Source organism: Falco punctatus (assembly GCF_963210335.1).
Source record: "Falco punctatus genome assembly, chromosome: 1".
In the NCBI taxonomy this organism is placed as follows: domain Eukaryota; kingdom Metazoa; phylum Chordata; class Aves; order Falconiformes; family Falconidae; genus Falco; species Falco punctatus.
The window spans coordinates 79,552,376-79,573,992 of NC_137580.1; the positions used below are offsets into that span (position 1 = coordinate 79,552,376).

General features: G+C 38.6%; 1 protein-coding gene across 1 annotated transcript in view; it reads left to right on the top strand.

Annotated features, from left to right (window-relative positions):
- The window catches only part of RXFP1 (relaxin family peptide receptor 1), a 51,850-nt gene that overhangs the window by 21,078 nt on the left and 9,155 nt on the right, over positions 1-21,617 (top strand). The window contains exons 3-13 of the mRNA XM_080377728.1: positions 10,365-10,466; positions 11,395-11,500; positions 13,362-13,433; positions 15,083-15,154; positions 16,186-16,257; positions 17,099-17,170; positions 17,976-18,050; positions 18,344-18,415; positions 19,357-19,428; positions 20,214-20,285; positions 21,492-21,563. Coding sequence (XP_080233854.1) covers positions 10,365-10,466; positions 11,395-11,500; positions 13,362-13,433; positions 15,083-15,154; positions 16,186-16,257; positions 17,099-17,170; positions 17,976-18,050; positions 18,344-18,415; positions 19,357-19,428; positions 20,214-20,285; positions 21,492-21,563 — 859 coding nt within the window. The remainder of the gene's footprint in view (positions 1-10,364; positions 10,467-11,394; positions 11,501-13,361; positions 13,434-15,082; positions 15,155-16,185; positions 16,258-17,098; positions 17,171-17,975; positions 18,051-18,343; positions 18,416-19,356; positions 19,429-20,213; positions 20,286-21,491; positions 21,564-21,617) is intronic.

The following is a 21,617-nucleotide window of genomic DNA, read 5'->3' on the forward strand; positions in this document are numbered from 1 at the left end:
AAATGAAATTATTCCAGTGTAGTAATAGTTTCATGCAGTACCACTGGAAATTTTAATCTTATTCACAAGTAGCTCAACTTGTAAATTCTTGCACGCTTTCATCTTGCTTAAGTTTGAATAAGAGCTTTGAGGTGTCCAGTCTACAACATTCAGCCCAACAAGTGTGGGGAGGGAAAAAAATCAGTGTAGACCCTCAAAGGGATTCAACCATACTTTTTTTCTCTTTTTTCTTTAATGTATGCATCTCAAACAAAGCTAGGTAAATCAACTACTTTACTAACGATTTCTTCAGTAACAATAAAGCACTATCTTAATCCTACAGAAAAAATGTATATAGAGAGAAAAATGTATGGCATATATCTTATGCACAAACTAATATTATAACATAAGAAAACACAGATCAAAAATCTGTCATGGACAGTTCTTTCTGTGATGGTAATACTGATGAAGAATAAAAGGGAAATAAACCCCACTTCTTTTAAAAACCATAATACTGTTCTTTGACACAAAACCAGGTAGTTTAAACATAATAAAATGTGATGTCCAGCTATTCAGTACAAGCCACTAAGTGTGCTGAATATTAACAGCAACAGCTACTGAAATAACTCTTTTAAGAAACATGAGTATATGAAACAAGCAGAGAAGCAACCAGCACAAAAAGCATACACAGATCTTCCAAGTTTTGTTGTAGAAGTCTTTAAATGCCCTTGAAACAAGCAGTAAAAGACATAAGTGCAAAAGAGACCAACATCAGAGGAGCCTCTGAAAACACTGAAACTAGTTACTCCAACTATTGTAGCAATTCTGTCCCTTTCTTTCTAATGACTAAAGTTTTCTCATTCCCCACTTCATTCCTACACAGATACTTCTTGTTGTAATCTTTGAGATGATTTGCAATGTTAGTCCTGTTTCATGCCCTGCATGCCTGGTAACAGCAAAATATGATTATAAATATTTCAAACTGAACTGGACCCTTGCTGAGAGATGTATTTGCAGATGTGCCGCAATGGTCGCCCACACGCAGCCCAGGCACGCAAAGATCGGCTTTGTGGCACCTTCTTCAAACAGTCTTCCTCTCTCACTTCCACCGTGCTCTTCACGTCCAAATGATAAACATAAAACTAAGGTCTAGAGAAGTGAAATGACCTGAAATTAGGATCGTAGGCAGAGCTGGAAACAGACTCTAGGTCTCAGCCCGCTGTGTTAGTGCTTGGCCTCGGGGTGTGGGCATCCCGTTGACCAGCTCAACCTCAGCATTTCTTCCACTTCTGGATAAAGGTGAATTGCAATTGATATGTTACAGTAGGGCGAAGCCGCTAGTCTTTGAAAACACATGCCTTTCTCACCTAGTTGGGTTTCCAAAACCAATAAAATGCTGTGTGTGATATCCTGATGGAGAAGAGCTTGAGGCAATGTAGTAAACTGCAATAAAAGGAGGAGGCTGGCAATTTATCATGCCCGAAGTGATGGGAAGCACTTTTGGAACTATCACTAGATCACCTTAAATGTGCATGGAGAATATAATCTTACCTTTTGAACTTGAAAGCATAATCCCTCAAGTAGAAGTGGGTATCTCTGCAAATTTGTCATGAATATGATATTTTAAAATAAAAAATATTTGTTTAAAGTTTTATGATTTGTCATAAAAGTTTATGGGTTTGAGGGCTTTCCTTTTTTAGTCTTGAATAGGGCAGTAAATTTTTCCCTGCTTCTCCACCCCATGCGTATCCTTCCTGAAGCACCGAGTTCTTAAAAAGACTGAGCGTTCTGTGGAACAGTTTAGCCTGCATCACGTTTCACTTGGAGTTATTTCTGTATCTGTTAGCAAAACTCAAAATGTGTGGAAAACCAGTATGTAGTAATTCCAGCATCCTTCTGTGCCCAAGCTTGATTAAAGCTCAAGTTGGCAAAGCAGGGCGAGTTTGATAGTGTTTTGTCCTACTGAGACTACATTTGATTTCAAATGTAATGGCTTCAGCCTAATTTTCCAGGGAAGAGCTTTTCCTGATTGTTTACAGCTGTAAGATTTGATTCTGTAGCTACTTGATGTTTATAGATGGGAGGTTAGAACATGTGTTTGCTGCTTTTCTAAACGTGAGCAGGAAGGATAGATACTAGGCATAATCACAAATTCTGCACTTAATGCTATGGCAGTGTTGGCATGGGAATTGTTCCTGAAACACGTGAAGAGTATTTCTTACATCAAAGACATGACTGCTGCAACATCACTGTTAATATATTCTAAACAATCACTAGGCAAAGCCCTTCTGAAGCCCAATGGCATAGCAGAAGTGCCAAGTACATACTCATGAAAATCAGCATTTTGGAATCTCGTCTTTGACAGTGATGCTTAATGATAAACAAAGCAAAATTAAAGCTAACAACAGTAGATAAAAACAACAGTTGATTTATGCAAAATAAAAATAACAACAGTATTTGCGATGTAGTTTTCACTGAGTCCACATGTGTTTTATTAACCTAAAGTCCATCTTTGTTTAGGTGAACAAATTCTGACATGTGACAAATTGTGAAAACTTGAAAAGTTAAATTATAACATAAATGTACTCCACAAATTTGGACAGAAGACAAACGTTGCCAGCAAGCATCTATGGATATTCTTTTTAAAATACCAACTCTCTGAGTAGCTTTAGGAAAACAAAAATTCTTAATGTGCTCCCAAATTAAGTATTTAAATTTTAAAATTTACACATAGAAATTACATTTTCTTTTTTAAAGTTTTCTGATATGCCATCTACTTAGAGGGCTGGATGAGCACACTTTTGGCCTAGATAAGGGTCAGCTTTCTCTGAATAAAATTTTCCTACTATTATGTGTGGTGATGAAATTGCGATGCTATCAGTCTAACAACTTTTGTGCAATTATCTCTTGTAGATACATCACTGGGTCAGTTTACCACTCTATAGTCATATCATGCTAATTATAAAGTACTGCAAAAACTCTCCATGCAGTTAATTTTTAAACCACTGAGATACTGAATAATTGTTTTTCCTGTGTGACCTTCTAAGATCTTTGTTGCAATTGACCTTCATATTCCATCCATTCTGCTGGATAGTCAGCATGATTTGTTCATCATAACTGTAAATTAGCTGTGATACGAATATAATGCCAGTTCTTGGGGAGAAGCCTCCCAGTAAATTGCAGTGTACCTTTCCTAAGTTTCTTGTTCCAAAACCACCCGTCAGCTTTTGAATTTAATTTGGTACAAAGTTGTAAATGGAGAAATATAGAAACGTAATCAGATCTCAAAAGGTACTGAGCTTTTCTCATTTCAAGGGGAAACTCTGGACTTTACATCCTACCTGGACAATTAGAAAATGTATTTTATGATATGTCTTGAAGTCTAAGATTAAGCCCTACTGCTTTATCTCTATCATATTTAGCACTACGTATCAGCATCCTGCAGCTACAGGTTCTGAAAATTCCGTGGATGTAAGTACAGGTGCACTCATTTTTTTATAAATAATTCTGCTTTCAGATTTAAAAGTTTTCCCTAACTTCCATTAGGGTTTGATAGTACCCAAACATGCAGTCAAGATCTACATAGTTGTCGGATTTATGATGTTCTGTTCTAATTAAAAATGCAAACAAAAAGGCCAATATAAAATCTCCAGTCGTACCACCTGGACTTTTGACCACAACGTGTCTTACGAAGCCAGGCCAGGCCTGGTGAGAACTAACATCAGTGGGAAGCGCTCCCACTGTCTCCAGTGAGCAAAGAATCATAACTTATCTAAATTAGGAAATTAATGAAAAGTTCAGATGTCCCAGAAAAACAATGTTTGTGACTCATGTGCTAGCCTTCCTAAACAGTACTGCAGAAGACTGTTTGGAAGTGTTGTGCTGGTAGTGATTTTTTTTATTTAATTTTTTTCTCTCTAGATGAGATGAAGTACTCTAGGTTGTGATCTCCTGCAGTTTCTCACAGAAACAGAAGATACAAAATACAGTGTATTCCCGTGCAGTCTGTGATACAAAACTCTTGTAAATAAATGCCTTAATTCTTCTTAAACTTAATTGGGGATTGAGTGGATATGGTTTAGGCTTTCTTTAAAATTAGGATTACTATCATTTCACACTACTGAATAGCTGTCTCAGAACCGGTTGTTGAAATAGGTTCGTCATTTACTACTGGTAAATCTCTAGACAAAAATTTTCTGTGAAAATAAGACAGGCAGAAGTCACAAATAAATATTTATTTAATATTTTCTAGATATATTATTATTTTTAAATATATTTTAAAATATTAAAAATAAAAATTAATTTTTAAAACCAAACCAAAAAATTAAATAAAAAGTATTTTAACATAAAAAATGTTAAATATACAAACCACAGAATTCTTACTAATTCCAAAAACGACATTGCATGCATTGGGCCTAACCCCTTGCACCTCTGCAGGCAGGGTGGTTTCACCATGTGCGAGGCACCCGAAACCAGCGGCCCCCGCTGCAGCGTTGGCTGCCCCCCTGCTTGCTGGCATGATGACGGGCAGTGGGAGGAACACCGGGCCTCTGTGTTTCGTTTTATCTTTTCTCACAAGCAGGCTCTTTAATTATGCAGAGTAGTTAATGGAACAAAGTAGCCTGAGCTTCTTTGAGAGCAAAAGTTTCCTCACTGTTTAGAAATTTGGCTGCTGGACAATTTTTCTGATAGTCCCATGAAACGGTTTTTTTGGCAGTTAGGCAGTGGTTGTAGTGTGTCTGCATTTTATTTTTTAATCACAGTGTCATAACCACATTTTTCCAGTCCGGTGAAGCAAGAACAGGCATGCAGATTTAATTTAAGATGTTTCTGACTCTCCAGAGGAGTTCTTCACGGGCTAAATGTATTTACCATTGTGTTACTCCAAGCCCTAAGAGGTCTCTGAACAAAAGGCACATCCAGCTCCCAGCTGTAAGGACCACGCTGGATGTTGGTTGAGCTCTTCTGGCTCGTAGGCTGGAGATCACGGAGGTTTCTGAGAGAGCAGGGGCAGGGAGTGGCTGTTTGAAGTCTTGCATCTATTTGCCTCCAAAAGCGCCAGCCTCATCTGTCACCCTGCACCGGGCAGGCGTCGGGCGGCTGACGTGCCTTGCTGAGTTAGTTATAATGTACTACCTCTTGGGTTTTTGAAAGGGCGTATAAAATTCAAGAATGAAAGTAATAACAACCTATATAGCTGTCATGCTGTTTTCATATGTGTTTCTTTGAAGGTCTATAAACTTACAGGGGATTATTGCAGTCATGTAGAGGCATTAAATCATCTTCTAGTCTTCCACGGCAGAAATCTAAATTCCTATGGAGTGTTTCAAAACATCTCAATGAAAGACATATGTTTTAATATTACAAGATTGCTCATAAGGGATGAGAAATTTCAGAGAGTGTGAGCTTCCCATTTTTGCCTCAGCACATTGCAGAAGAGCTTGATGACTTTATATTTCAAATTAATACTAATAATGAATAATGTTATAGCTAATCTCATCTTTTCCTGGCCTAGTATTTTTTTTCCATCATACTTGAAATGTGAGATTTAAATGTATGAGACACCATTCAGTTTTGAGCCTTAGATAGTAAATTCTGTTTATGAAGCAAAAAGGAAACACTTGGAAATCAGCAGCATGCTCAAAATACAGCAAATACTCAGCCAAAGATCAGTTTAAACACTCAGCAAAAGATCAGTTTCAAGCTTCACATGCTGATTTTTCATGTAGGGCCAAATTTTATTCTCACTGTCATTGTCGTTCATCCGCAGTATATGGCACTGAAATAATCAGGTTTACACTGCTGTGCAAATATCAGCAAATGGAATAGCTCTGCTGAAGTTCTGGAGGCTTTTGATCAATTTTGTGACCGAGATCTTTAAATATTGTTGATAACTAAGAGGAACTTTCACTAGAATTATGTCTCTTCTGGTCTCACTGTAGTGCTTTACTGAGGGAACTTTAAAGCACTCTGTTTTATGGATGTATTCATGCCATTATCTTATTCTAATTTGTTCTGTCACATTTATTTAAAAAAAACCTGCAAATACTTTGAGAAAAACAGAATAGAAAATCAGATTAATCTATATAGATTAGAAGTATTGTTATAGAACCTGGAAAAGTCCCCTCTGCAAGTGTTTCATAGGAATACAGATACAACATGGAGAAGATATTCATCTTTTGGAAATCTGAACCTGCCTGTTTTCTTAGAAGCTGCACTGGATTAATAAATTGTTTTAAAGTCAAGAATAAGCTTTTGTAAGTGTGTAATCTAGCTAGTCCAGGGAAGTATGAACCTTATTTGAAATGATTTAATTCCTCTCTGGGTTTCTGTGATTGCATTGTCACGTAGAATTAGGCAAGCTACGTGCCAACCGACAGGTACAGGACGCGGTCAAAGTGCAGTGATACGCAGGTTTTGTGTGGCAAATTGCTTTGACTGGTAGGTGTCTGGGTCTAGGTTCTTCATTTTCTCCACTTGGGTGTCTGAATTGGGGCTGTGAAATTCACTCCCAGAGTTGCTCCAGGCACTGCAACACTCCGCTTTGTATAATCTCTGTGTGGTTTTGGTCTTAGGGTAAGTTATTAGGCTGTATCAGTATGCCCCAACACTGTGGAAAAGGGCAATTCTATTCCTTCGCCTTAAATGTTTTAAAAAGAATTGCTTCTTGTCTGGAGGATACAGGTTTTCCTTGTTGTACTAAAAGATGTCTTTGTGAAAAGCCTGAAGTCATTTCTTACAGCAAGAGAAAGTATATTTGAAGAAATGGCAGAAAGAAATATGTCCATGGGTTATGACCACCAAGAGCAAAGGTGAAACCAAAGGGTGACATAGAGTCTCTTTGGAGTGCTTATGCACTTAGCTGATAGCACTTCTCTGCATAATATAATGCACGAAGGGGAAAGTCGTATGGGTAACATCCTGTTCATAAGCTTCATACTAAATAAGAGATGTGTCTTTAATTGAGCAAAGCTAGTATTTTCTTGGACCTGTCACTGAAAGGATTATTCCAATCTGTAGTTTGTCAGGCTTAACATACTCTTTCTCATTCCTTTCCCACCAGAAAGGGCAATTGACAACTTCTAGCGAGGAACACTATATTAATCTGTAGTCAGATAAGTCCACTTTACAATTACTTATTTCACTTATCCCGTGTAGGGGAAGATTTGCTGATGCCTTGTTTTCTCAGATCTCATTTTTTACAGAAGTGCAGCCAACACAATCTATTTTGGGACTGGCTCGGGAAAAAGCAATTTCTCATCTGAGCTGTACTCCCCAAATGATAGATTTGGGATTTCAAGACCAGTACTATTACCAGTCATTTCTTAAAGTGTTTGGAGAACCTCGTCTCAACAGAGTTAAACAGGTCACCAACCTACTATATAAACTCTAAACGATCACCAAGTGATTTACAGTTCTGGCATTGAGTGCTTCACCAAATGGTTGTACTAAATATAGTTATTTGCACAACACATTCTTCTGGGATTTGACAAAACAGTTTGTATAAAATGAAGACTGTCCCAGGCTCGGGTGCAAAGCTTGGCCAAGAGCAAACATTTTGGAAAGTCAGAAAATTTTGAATAACTTGTTTTGTTATATTCAGATATGCCTTTGTATTTCTACTAGAAGGCAGGAAAATCAATGCCATGAGAAAAGCCCGTTATTTCAAATGAACTGACCAAAAACTCCAGACAACTGGAATGCTTCTAGTACAAAATAATTCATCTTCTCTCTTCTCTGGGCGTTTTTCCCCCTTCTCTTTTATGGCCACCCAAAAATACACAGCTGCCTCTTGACTTCCTTACAAATGCTGGTGAACTTCTCCTTCGTAATGAACCGCTCCCTTGCTCCCATTGCGGTAGGAGGTACTGCTCACCTGTTTTCTCTGCAGATGAAAATTACAGTAAATGATCACCTCTTGTGCATGCTTTGTCGTATGTCAGAGCATTTTAAAAATACTAAAAGGTGGAATAAAATCTTGTTCATCCACTCTTCAGCGTCAGAAGGGAAACATAGAAAAATGATCTATGATCATTGGCTTACTGGAGGATTAGAATTTATGGCTCTTACCTATATATTCAGAATCTGCAGATAAATGGTTAGCTGTCTATAAAACTTTCTATTAATGTAGCTATGAATTAGAAAGTCCACAAATATTTTGAGACTGTATTTCTGACTGCAGAATAGTTACTTGGTATGATTACATTCCGAGAATAGTCTCATTTTTAATACATCTTTACAGATTTCTGTTTAAAAATCTTCAGTGAAAGGTTCCTTTCTTCTTAAATCTCACTCCTCTGCTTACATTGTATTCCACTGGTTTCTTCAGGTCCCACTTGCTGGGTCCAGGCTTGCAAATGAAATTCAGTGGATGTGTTCCAGTTACATGTTCAGCAATAGTGAGAGGGGAAACCTCGTTACAGCCCCAGCTCCAGGGCCGTGGGTTGTGGGGCTCTTGCTGCCTGGCGAAGGATCTGTTCTCACCGCTTCATCAACTACAGGTTCCACGTCACAGGTCGTCCTGAAACTGAACTTCTGCTGAGCATTTAAAAGAGGCAGGAGCAATATTTCTGCAAGTTTGCCAACACCATTCATTTTGTCCAAAATGCATTAGGCTGCTTTTGAATGTCAGCTTAACGATCTAAACTGGCAAAACTACTAATGGATCAGGGCATACCCGGTGCTCTTAAGGAAGTTTGCGAGATTTGTTTAAATATCTTCTCTCAGTGGGAAGCTGGCATTCTTGCAAGGCATAAATTAATCCACATTGGTTTTTGAGCGAAGGTGGCACTTTTCAAGTCTGTCTTTTCTCTTAATGGAGCAATTCCTGAAGACAGAGATTCTGGATTGCCTTGAATCTTTTATCTTTTCAATTTATGCATAACAAACGAATAACGAGATAAAAGACAGTTTGCCTAAAGTTACTTAATATTTCATAATATATATTAATCAGCATGTATAGTACATTTTTCCCCTGTGAAGTGAAAAGGCAGTGAAGAGACAGGCATCTCTGCGAACAGTTCCATCTGCTGACACCCTGCAGGCAGACTTCAGGAGATGCTCTCAACGTGGTTTCCCTACCTAGCTGAGGAAACAACTGACTTGTAATGTGACATGAAAAATGAGACACCGTTTCAGAATGGGAAAAGTTGCAAAGAAGTAAATATATTTTATTTCTCCCTGCCTACTTTGAAGCCAACAGATAAAGTAGCAATGCTTACGTGAATATAAAGATTTACAGATAAATGTCCGTGAGGAATTGTATTTAACTAAACAATTACCATGTGAAATTGCAGGGTGAAAGATTGTTGCTAGCATATCATAAAAGTGAAGACTTTAATGACTAGCAAAGCAGAGCCATCCTGAGAGTTCTCATGTAAATGTTGTTTGACTGTAGGTCTCCTTACAAAGTAATGCTTTCAATTAGCACTGATGCTTTGCCTCACCAGCTCGTGAGTGCCATCCTAAGGAGCATTTCTGCTATGGTGCGTATTCATTAAATAAGATGCTTTAAACTAAAAGTCTGTGGGTGTTGTCAAAGCTGAAAAGAGGTCAGCCAAATTAATAAAACTAAAATTGGATCAAAGCTCTTGAAGGCAAGTTAATTTGGGGGGGAGGGTTGGGGGTGTATTCCAGCCCTGTTTTGTAAGTGGTTACCTGATCAGTTAATTTACAAATATACCACAGATTTCCAAGAAACAGGTCTGTAGTTGTGCCCGGCACCACTGTATCTGGAAATCCCTGTTTGTGGGATTTGTGGGAAAGGTCTGCTCTCCAGTTTTTGCCTTTGTGGCCGTAAACCGCGCTGTTCCAGTACATCTATGCACAGTGACCAAACCGGCAATATGGAACAATGCTTTGTTTAAGAAGATGCATATTAAGCTTCACTTAAACATACTGACTTGAATACGTTACAACACATCACCTATTCTTTTGACAAGCAATGTTCATTAGGCCTTCATCTAGATTTTCAGGAAAGCAATGACAGGCTGCGCTAGCGTGAGTGAGGCAGTCAGTGCAGCAGTCACGCTGGCTTTCCTGACAAAGGGACAAACCAGCGTGTTTAAGGAGGTAGGAAAATATGGTTGCTTCTCAGTTATAGACTCCTACGTAAACACAAAGTTCTAAAGTGAAAGATTATACTTTTTCTGTGCAACCGTCACAGAAAATGCTGTTGTTGAAGTTATACTAAACTGTTCCTGCATGCAGCTTACATGTGAAGAGCCAGCTGAATGAAAAAAGGGTCAGCTAATGGTCTATGAAATGTTCTGGAAAAAACATGTTATTTAGATAAAACTCGATGCAACTATATTTAGTGTATTTTTCTACCTTCTGTTTCTATTCCAATGTGTCTCCTATTTGTGGTTTGTTTGGTTTTTTATTAGAAGACAACAATGGATGGTCTCTGCAATTTGATAAACATACAAAGGACAAATACTATAAACTGAAATCTCTGTATGCGTTTCAGACGAAGACACCTGAGTGCTGTAAGTAATTACAGATATTATTTGTGTGATTGTTATTGGTGATTCCTACAAAGAAATACACAGCCAATATGCTTATCAGAAAGAGAAATACACAGCAAAACTAGGAGAAATATGCAGAAAGAAATACACAGCAAATATGCTTATCAGAAAGAGAAATACAATAGTTTCATTTATAGTAAACCACAGTTTATGTCTCAGACGAATGAAGGCACTGAAGTTAGTTTCAGTTCTACTAAGAGCAATTAATTTTCTGTAAGAAAAGTGGCAAACATATGCCAATTAGGAGGACACTAAAAATCTTTATCTGAATATTTTCATACTGCTGGAAAGACCATGAAATACACATCTTCCAGAGTGAAATGAGGGCAACATTCCTCCAAATTCACTTCTTTGTACATCAAAATATTCTTGCAAACTAACCTGCTTCGGCGGGCACACATCCCTGTGTACAGGTTTGCTGATACTGCTGTCTGCTCTGAGTACTGACTTACTGACTCAGAGCACAGAAAAGGGGTGAATGGGAGCAGAGACTTGCTGACCCATTTGCATCCCATCTTCACCTGGACAGAATTGTGCTCATGTTAGTAAATATAAGAGGACTTAATAATAATAATAATAAATTTAAAAAAAAATAAAAGAAAAATCAATCCATGCCAGATTCCTCTATATCAAGCCTAAACCTCAGGAGCTTTTGCAAGCTTTTTCACAAAGGTCAGAACGTGACATAATTTTTTGTTTCCCTTTATTGTTAGGTTCTTCCCAGGTCTAAATCAATTACATAAAAACCTGTGCCTTAATACCTGTTTAACACAGCTTGGTGTGTCTGTCTGTGTGCTCACTGTTCTTTTTCACCATGTCTCTTCTCTCCACACCCCGTGACACCCCCCACCCCCCTTTTTGCCTCACCCACGTTCTTGCTGTGATGCAGCGGCAGCTGCTGTGCCAGCAGAGTGTACCTGCCAGGGGCTGGAGGTCTTCTGCAATGCTGCCAACCTGCGTGCTGTGCCAGCAGTCTCTTCAAACGTAACTCTGATGTAAGTAGAGCAGACGGGTGGGCTCTGGCTCTGCTCAGGCCTGGCTATCAGTCCTACAGCCTTTTCACAACTGCAGCCTTATGTTTATGACCAGTTGGCTCAGCTGGTGCTTGCAAAAGTACAGTGTCTTTCTGTTAACAAGTCCTTTAAGGTTTTAAGTGTGGATTTTCCCTGCATAAAAGGATTGAAAAAGAGCTATACAACTCTGGGTGAAGTGATCATTTCATGTCTGTAACAGTGACTTGAGCTAGCAACCCTTTCAGGAAATCTAAAGAAAACTTCAACCATTTCCACCTCCAGAAATGTTTCCTTTTAAGACACAGTGCTTAGGACCTTTTTATTACTCTATGATCCTGCCAGTATTCCCAGTCTGTATTCCTGCCAACAAAGTCAATAACCTTTAACTCAGTGGAACTACTTGCTTGAGCAAATCTTTCTACTTCTCATTTGATGTCTCTGAATATGTTGTTATTTAAAAGAATTTAATCTGGGCTGGGTCATCATACAGATACCCATGGTGTCCTGGTTTCAGCTGGGATAGAGTTAATTTTCTTCTGGTGCAGTGCTGTGTTTGGGTTTTGGTGTGAAGACTGTTGATAGCACGCTGACATTTTCAGTTGTTGCTGGGTGGTATTTATATTAAGTGAAGGACTTTTCAGTTTCTCAGTCCCTACCAGCAAGAGGGCTGGAGGGAAACTGGGAAGGGACACAGCCGGGACAGCTGACCCGAGCTGGCCAAAAGGATATCCCACACCATGGGGCGTCATGCCGAGTATATATGAACTGGGGGAAAGAAGGAAGAGGGGGACATTCAACATCATGGCGTTTGTCTTCCCCAGTAACCATTATGGGAGACAGCCCTGCTTCCCTGGGGATGGCCGAGCACCTGCCTGCTGGTGGGAAGCAGTGCATGAATTCCTTGTTTGGCTTTGCTTTGGTGTGTGGCTTTTGCTTTACCAGTTAAACCGTCTGGCTCAACCCACGAGTTTTCTCACTTTTATGCCTCTGATCCTCCCCCATCCCACTGTGGGGGGAGTGGGCGAGCGGCTGTGTGGGGCTGAGCTGCTGGCTGGGGTTAAACCAGGACAGTACGCGTAAGCCAAACTTTCGGAAGAGATCAGAGAATGGTTGATATTGCTCCTAGTTTGCACATCACAGCTTGAGAGGCCGTTTCCCATGCGGTGAGCCGAGGGCAGCACCACCTGTCCTCCCTACGGACCCCCCGAGCAGCGGTACGGGTCTCTGTCCAGTACCAGTCCGTGCCCACTGTGGCTGGGGCTCTCCTCCTTGGGTCCGTGTTCAAACACCTCAGTGCTTCATAACACAGATCGATGTGGAATGACAAATACCTATTTAAACTGACTGTTGAATCAGTGTCAACAAAGACTTCAAAAATAAGGGCCCAGCTCTAGAAAAAGCTATGAGCAGGTTCAGCTGGGTTTTGGGCTCAACTCCTCTAATGCAACCATGCCCTGGACCGGTTTTGTTCCTGACAGGACACCTGAATTGGTGCCCAACAGAGATGGGGACATAGGCACACATGCACTGGGACGTAAGCTCTATATGCATTTGAGGTTTGAAATAAATCTGTAGTTTACATTCAAATCTTTTTAACTCCTAGGTTTAACTATTATTTTGTTAGTTGCTCTGGGAACATGGAAGAATTTTTTTGGATGATAAAAGTATTTGGCTTACTGCTTAAGTAGATACAAATACTCAGACAAACAGAGGTAGCGTATTCGGATGGTTTCATGTTGCTTTTATATTTAGCAATATGAAAGCTGCTCTTTTTGAATAACAAAAGTGGCAGCACTGTAGGAAGCTGGGAGAGTAGTTTTACTGTGTGCATTCATTCCTACAGGTCTCTTCAGAGGAATCTGCTAAGGAAACTTTCTGCTGACATTTTCAAGAAGTACCAAGACCTTAAAAATCTGTAAGGGAGTGCTTAAATTCAAAATATCTATTTAGTGCCTTAAATATTCATTTTCTCCCTCTCCCGTACACATGCAGAGAGCTTAACACCTAAGTGACAACCCTTAAATTAAATACTTAAAATTCTGTTTTGCCTCATCTAATTGTGTAACCTGTTTGGCTCAAGCACCTTGATTCGCCATCTCTCTGTTTGCAAAACCATAATCTCTGCACATTTATTTATATTGACTATACCAGAAAAATGCTAAACTTTCATCATGTCTGAAGGAAGTTACATTTAAAATGAACAGTAATATGCCAAAAGAAATTAAATCCATTTATTCTGCAAAACAAAAAACTGGAGACTTAAACTTGCCATCGCTGTGGGAAGCTCACTCACCTGGCGCTTGGTATGCCTGGGACCAGCTTGATGATGCCTCAACTAGCCAAGTTGTTATGGCAACACAATCAATACTGATATGTTTTATGACGTGTGACGTATGTGTTAAAAAATCATAGCCTGTAATGACTTTTATTTATAGAGAATTAGTGAAATTAAGAATGAAATGCAAAAGTCTAAAGCAGGGCTCGTATGTCACCAATGCAAGGCACCGAATAGTCCTGGAAACTCACGGGAGTCTAACTTTGGTGGAAGCTGTCCTGTGCTGCAGCACCATCCTGGAAAACTCACGGGAGTGTAACTTTGGTGGAAGCTGTGCTGCAGCACCATCCTGGAAAACTCACTGCAGCGTAACTTTGGTGGAAGCTGTGCTGTGCTGCAGCACCATCTGGTGTCACAGCTTCAGTGCCAGTAAGACCTCAAAGCCTTGGAAGATGTTTCCGTTAAAAGAAGCGCATCCCCACCTATCTGTACAAAACGTTCCTTTCCAATATTGATCTCACACCTTTCCGATCCACAGCTGTGCTCTTCAGAAAGCTCTGCTGAGGTGTTTGACACAAAGCGATTCTGTAAAAGCGAATTTCATGTTTCTCGCTGCTTTTTAATAGGAATGCATCCAGATGCTTTATTAACTATAATTTAATTCAAAGGATTTATGTTGAAATATTACTCAGAGAATAACACTACAGTGCTTTAAAATTCTTTGAAAAGGATTTAATGTTTGCTGCTGAAAATATTTTTTAACTCATAATTTCACCAAAGTAGATAAACAGAAGGAAAAATTAGTATTCTTTAGTTTACAGATTAGTAGGATTCACTTTACATTTTTGTTATGCTATCTTAAAAATGCAGCATTTTGAAAATTCTCTGATACTATAAACAGAAAATTTAAAAGCACGTTTTAACTTGACATTTGCCGTGCAAGATTTTGTTTGTAGCAGGGCTCTGGATGGAGCTCGGGTCAGGCAGGTGGGAGCTGCAAGGTTAGGACCCACCAACAGCCATTTCATTTTCCATCTCAGGCAAACCAAGCGTCCCTTGGAATGAGCTCCAGAATTCTCTTGGGGGTGCTGGGGGTATTCCTTTTAAGACACATTTGCAGCTGTATCTGTGAAATGGTTACTGTCACATTGTCCATCTTGCCAGTTTAAGGTGTGACAAGTCTGACAGCTTCTTTTCAAGTATCACACATGCGTTGTTTAGTTGATATGTTTTAATTGGGGGGTTATGCTTGCCCCCAACTAGATGTTGTTGGTTTTGTATCTTCTCAGGTATCTTCAGAATAACAAAATCAGAGCTGTATCTGAACGTGCTTTCACAGGTTTATACAACTTGACAAAACTGTAAGTATTGCTTTTCCAATATGGAGGGGAAAAAGCAGCGGAAAGAGCTCTGAGAGTCGCTATGGACGCCTCTCTTATTTGTTCCAGTGTTGGGAAGCTGCAAAATGGTCCAAATCTGTAACTCAGTGATTGGATTGAGAAAGCAAAGACAGATTAAGAGCTATCTGTGCAAATTTATGTGACAGGGCAATACTTTGCAAATACAAGTGAGCTCCTATTCCCCAAATCCTCAGAATGGAGGGAGACAGTATGGTAGTTACCCTGCAGAAAGTCAGAGAGGATGAAAAAGGGGTAAAACAAAAGTGAGAGCTTATGATGGCTGAAAACTCTCTAACATTGTTTTTTGATTTACAGAAGCAACCCAAAGTAACCAGTATCAGTAATGAAAAGCACACTTTTTTTATTTTACAGCAGCTTTTTGAAAGGTGCTTCGAACTGAAAGGAAATGCTCAGTGAAAGAGATGACACATAAATTGCTTTGCTCGGTTCAGTTTTTTGTTTCTGCAATGTTTTTAAAAGGAAATTTTTAAAATGTTGTACCTCTTATTTTTTCCATCCCATGAGTGTGGTTGATTATCTGTTATTACAGCTGTTGTTACTGCCTTCCCAGAGCAGTTGTAAGTTCTCACCCTTGATTTCCCAGCTTTTCCCATGATTCTGGTATCTACATTTGTGACTGAGGTTCTTAGCAAAGACTGAACGAGATCCTGGGAACATTCATGGATTGAATCACTCCACAGAAAGAAACTGGGAAGGGCCTAAAATACAACACAATGAAAATACTTGGCTTGCTGTGTTCTCTTACAGCTAAGACAAAATGTTCTACATAATCGCTCTGGAAGTCCTCACTAGAGAGTCCCGCCTTGCTCTCAGAGGGGCGTGAAAATTACCATAATGAAAAGTGATAATTATGAAAAAAATTAGTGGTATTCTGATAAATTATCAAGGAGAAAGAATCTTAAAACTCACTTTCATGTGTCTGATGCTAATTAATAACTGCATTCATTTGCCTTTGTTTGGTCTTGGTTTAGATACCTGAGTAACAACAAGATAAGCAGTTTGAAGCCTGGTGTCTTTGAAGATCTCCACAGACTTGAATGGCTGTATGGTTTTTTATTATTTGTATCTTTATTTTCTCAAGGGATAACTAAAGCAAGACAAAGAAATATTTGAATTGCCTTCTTTTCTGTGCATAGCAGTACTTAAATAATAACTAAGGAACTCCTGTTGCACTGTACAAGGTAAAAATCCGATTTACTTTGATGAGAGCAGAAATCAGTTCTTGGGCCTTAATGGCTCCAATGACTGATGGCTTTTACAATACTAAATAATGTTTATTAGTAATTTCTTGTTACAAATTAACATATGAAATAACTCAGATACAATAAAACAGTAGAAAGATCATTTTGGGGGCAGGTCTTTCCCTGTAAATAGTGCTTGAAATGTCACAGACAAAATGACCCTCAATCCAAAATATTAGTTTATTACTGCTTTTCAGACAGATGAAAATAAAATATTATTTGGACTCAGTAAAGTTATTTTTTAAAAAAGCAAATAATAACATGCCTAACATTTTTCTGTGTGCTTGGAACTGTTGGATTGCGGTGGAGCACTGTTACGTTGTGCTGCTTTGTTTTCACAGAGAATCTATTCGAAGTGTCTTGATCAAAGAATTTTTAAAACTTGCAGGAAAACTTTTTGAAAAGTTGAAAGTCATTATTTTCTCTAAGTTACTCTATTTAGTTTTTTTTAAATTGAGTTCTTCTGAAAGGAAATTAATTCAATGAATGCCCTGACCTGCTAAGGAGCGGTGCATTCATTTTTTAAGTAGTTTGAATGGACATTTAAAGAAATCCACTTTGAAGTGTGTTACTTTTTATCATCTGTTCAATTTAAGACTGCAGTCAATGACTGATCTGATACATGCTTTGCTGTAATTTGTAGGATAATTGAAAACAATAGGATAAATCGGATCTCTCCATTAACGTTTTACGGACTCAAATCACTTATCCTCCTGTAAGTATGGAATAGGAACCTGAAGTGTTATTTAAAAGAACAAAACAGGAAGGGCAGATATATAAAAACCGTTTTATAATGGCTGTGCTTGCTCGCCACGGCGTGCTGGTGGTACACCTGCAGCTCTTCCTTCCCCCCAGGCTGGATGTACTGGAGAAGGAGGATTCTGGCAGCGGCAGACATGCGATGTCTGGAAAACCATAGGGAGATGGGTGGGAAAAATGGTGAAAAGACATGGTCACTGAGGGGGCACAGCCGTGGCAGCCGCAGCAGTGGGTGTCAGTTGTCCTCCAGGGCGGCGGTGCAGGGAGGTCCCCCAGAGCTCCTGTGCCCCGGCAGCAGCCCAGCCCCCTCCCCAAGACTCTGTCCATAACCTGCCACTGCCCTCGCCAGCCTCAGCGACACAGGACCCTCTTCCCCTGCAGCCGGGGGGGAACCTCCACCCGTATCCCCCTCCCTCCACCATCCACAGAAGGCACATGTTATCACCAAACCATCAAAATATTTGTGTTGGCTTGCTATGTCTTATTTAAATAGCAGTGCAGCGAACATCTTGCCTTTACCTGGTAATTAACAAGTTAAGGATAAAATACCGCCCCACAGAATGCCACGGGGAAAATATGTGGAAGTTTAAGAAAATAATACTACCTTCAAGACTATGAGAAATGAATCAAGCTTTGACTGCCTTTTTTTTTTTTTTTCCAAAAGTACAAACATAAAAGACATTGATTATTTTTTTTCTGTAATGTAATTTTTGGCAAATATAGCCAGCTATATACTATTTCTTTTTTTTTTTTTTTTTCAGAGAGATGATGAATAATTCTCTTGCTCGTTTGCCTGATAAACCTCTGTGCCAATATATGCCAAGACTAAACTGGCTGTAAGTCTACCTTACATCACTAGAAAAGTATTATTGTCTTTGTATATACATACATATGTCTATGTATGTATTCCATGCCGCTTTTTCCTAACGGGGCGCTGGATGTTACAGAGTGCCTGCTGTGTCGCTGCAGGGTTGATGACCTGAAGTCATCAGTTAACCTGCAGAAATGTTAGATGTATGCTTCTCGCTCCCTGCTGTGCAGTCATGAAGTTCTGGTAGTGTTTTTAATTACCTTAGAATAACTGCCTGAATCTATTTTCAGTGATCGATGTTTTCTTTTTATATCCCAGAGACCTTGAAGGCAACCATATCCATCATGTAAGAAATGTCACTTTCATCTCCTGCAACACTTTAACTGTACTGTAAGTAATAGGATATGCTAGCTAGCAGGAGTGAGCTACACTTGTGCTGAACAGTCGAGGGATTCATCAAGTTAATATTAAAAGCTTTCTGAGTATTGTGGTTATTTAGATCTTAAGGAGGTTAAATCAACATTCTTGGTTTTAAACAAGTGCCATACAGAATAACCACTGTTTACATTTATAGCAAAGTTCAGCATTGATAGATGCAACCAAACTTCACTGAAGTGATTTGGACTGATACTAAAACTTAGAAATTTTCATTCTAACTTTTTACTTGAAAAAGGAGGCTAAAATCTCATTTAAAAAATGCAGCAAACATAAGAGATACATAGCTTGTTTCTTCATGTTAAAGAGTTTGGCTGGCTCATCAATTTTAGAATTTTCCCTGAAGTTTCTTTAATGATGAGGTAATCATCTTCAGAAAATCCCTTCCACTTTTTGATAGATTAGTAGGCTCCACCGTACTTGTCACTTGCAATTTTTAACTCATGTGCGGTACACGTATTCTTGGCTTTCTCTTTGCTTTTAAAATCCAAGTTGTTCATTTAAGGGGCAAAGTCAGTGGCAGGTGAAATAAATATGGGTGAAGGAAGAGTTGCACAGCCATGTGCCTGTGTCCGAGATGTGGTTAGGTCACAAACCTTCGAGCCCACTTAACCTTCCTCCTGCCCTCGGTCAATCTATACCAGCCTCCTATGGGGGGGGTATATGTGTGTGTGTGTGTATATATATATATGCACAAATGCATGTGTGTATAGGCAACAGAAGTTATTTATCAAATAGTAACATGGTAGGCTTCTAGATCCAATTAGCTTGTTAACTGAATTGGGCAAATATTTGAAGATGCAGAGAAGAGAGAATTTTTAAAGTTTATAAAAGGTTTTCTCCAAAAACAAATAGATGTCAAGAAACAGCAAATTAAGTTTGTTTTATTCTTTCAGGGTGATGAGACGAAATAAAATCAGCTCTTTAAATGAAAACAGCTTTTCTTCTCTCCAGATGTTAGATGAATTGTGAGTAGATTACTTCTCTTTCCTGTACAACAAGTCATATTTTTTTATAATCTATATTACAGTTTTTTATCATAAATTCTGTTTCATATAACATGCTCTGGCTCTGGAGATAGCACCCATCATCAGGTTTCTTTCTATATATTTAACAGAGAAGGAATAGTCGATAAAGTGCGTATTCTGTATCAAAATATCAGGGGGTTTTCTCACAAGATCATTATATTCCGTGAACAGAATAAGATTAATTAATCTTACATCACCACAATCTAGGTGCATGTGTGCCTTCAGGATTTTTTAGACCAGTTTGCCAGTTTCAGTCAGATGGAGACCTTTACGCCTCAGACCTTTACTCCTCTGTCCAAAGTTATTAGGGTTTATGTTTAGTGAAAATAAGGAGTAAGGTAGAGAGAAGAACTAAGGGACAGATGTGCTGGTTAGCCCACGTGAAAGAATTCCTGTCATGAAACAATATGTTTAATTTATTTCCAAGCTCCTACAACCCAAGTTAAGGGTGTTTTACTTTCTTTGTGACGTGACTGAAATAATACTAAATTAAGTATCTAATGGGATATCTGAACTAACTAGACAAAAAGATCCAATGGATATAGCTTCCCACCTTGTTTTAACAGCATTCTTTTACAGTCCAAATTTCTGATAACCTATATAATAAATAGTATCCTATTTGGTAAATAGAATAAAACTGTGTGTCTTGAAATTGCAAAACTGTTTGGTAAAGTTACTGAGCCTAGTAAGAACTTACTGTATCCTACCTGTGGCTGTTTCTGCAGAGATTTGGCTAGCAACAAGATTGAATCACTTCCTCCCTATATATTTAAGGATCTAAAGGAGCTTTCACAACTGTAAGGATTCTTGATTATTATTATATATAACTGTATATTACTCATTTGATATGATGCTTTTGGTCATGAATGCTGGGAAAGAAAAGAGCACCTTTTTTTGCATCACTTGAGCTCTGCCTAAAAAAATACTTACTCCAAAAGTAATTCTATATAATATTTTGCCTGGAACAGTTTTGTAAAAGATATGTATTTTCATGTCCCCAAAGTTCAAATTCTACCTTTTTCCAGATCTTGTTAGTATATACAAAATTAGCTGTATCATGAGAAGTTTATAAATTGATGGGAATGTTTAATGTGATATCAGGATGTGGCACTAAAAATAGATCATAAACATGTAAGAACATCATACAGATGCCTTGGTTGCAACTGCTTTTTTCCTGCGAAAGAGTTCCAAAAAAGCATAGGATACTATAAAACCAGACATAGTCTTTCTTTTCCCATGACACGTATATAGGCAAATTCTCAAACACTGCTGCTGAAAAGTCCCAGTCTTTCTTGCACAATCTGAAAGAAGCACTAGTGGCAAAATGGGAGATGTCTCTATAGAGGAGAGGAGATAGTATGCAGAATAACTTAATTTTTTGCTTTTTTAGCATCCTTGGGATCCATTGCAATACAGTGGGTTAACCAAGCGTATACCGCTGCATTGGTTGGGTTTGCGCATTTTAGTTGCAATATCAACATGAAACATGAAGCTATAGTGAGAAGAAAAGTGGGTTTATTTTGAGAAACCGTTCTGCACACAGCGATAGCATTTAATGCTAATGTCTACTTCTACATTCCACTGCCTCTGTCTCTTGAACTCACACAAATGATTACAAAAAAATAGATTTTAGCAACTAGCAAAATCAATTGTAACTTATTTCTAAATGCATGCAGTTCAGCTAGTTTTTTTTACTTGAAAGACAAGTCCTGGAAGTTTAATAACTAAAAATTTCTACAGTGAAAACCTTCAAGCACCAGGTGGGGGGAGGCAGATGCGTATGTGTACATGGCAATAGCATACCTCATCCGGCTGCTCTTCCCACTGGCTTACCAAGCTGAATAACACTAAAGGAATGTTACCATTTGCAGTTGTAACTGTCAATTGTACAAGTCCTTCTTACAAGGCTGAAAAAGCAAATGGGTTATGTAGTTTGACTTTATTCTTAGAACAAGCTGTAAGGCAGATCTACAAAATTACTCATGTCTATGTTGTATTTACAGGAACCTTTCTTACAACCCCATCAAGAAAATACAAATAGACCAGTTTGATTTCCTAATTAAACTGAAATCCCTGTAAGTATCAATTTTTTTATATTTTATCTACATTTTCTTTGTGATTATGCACAT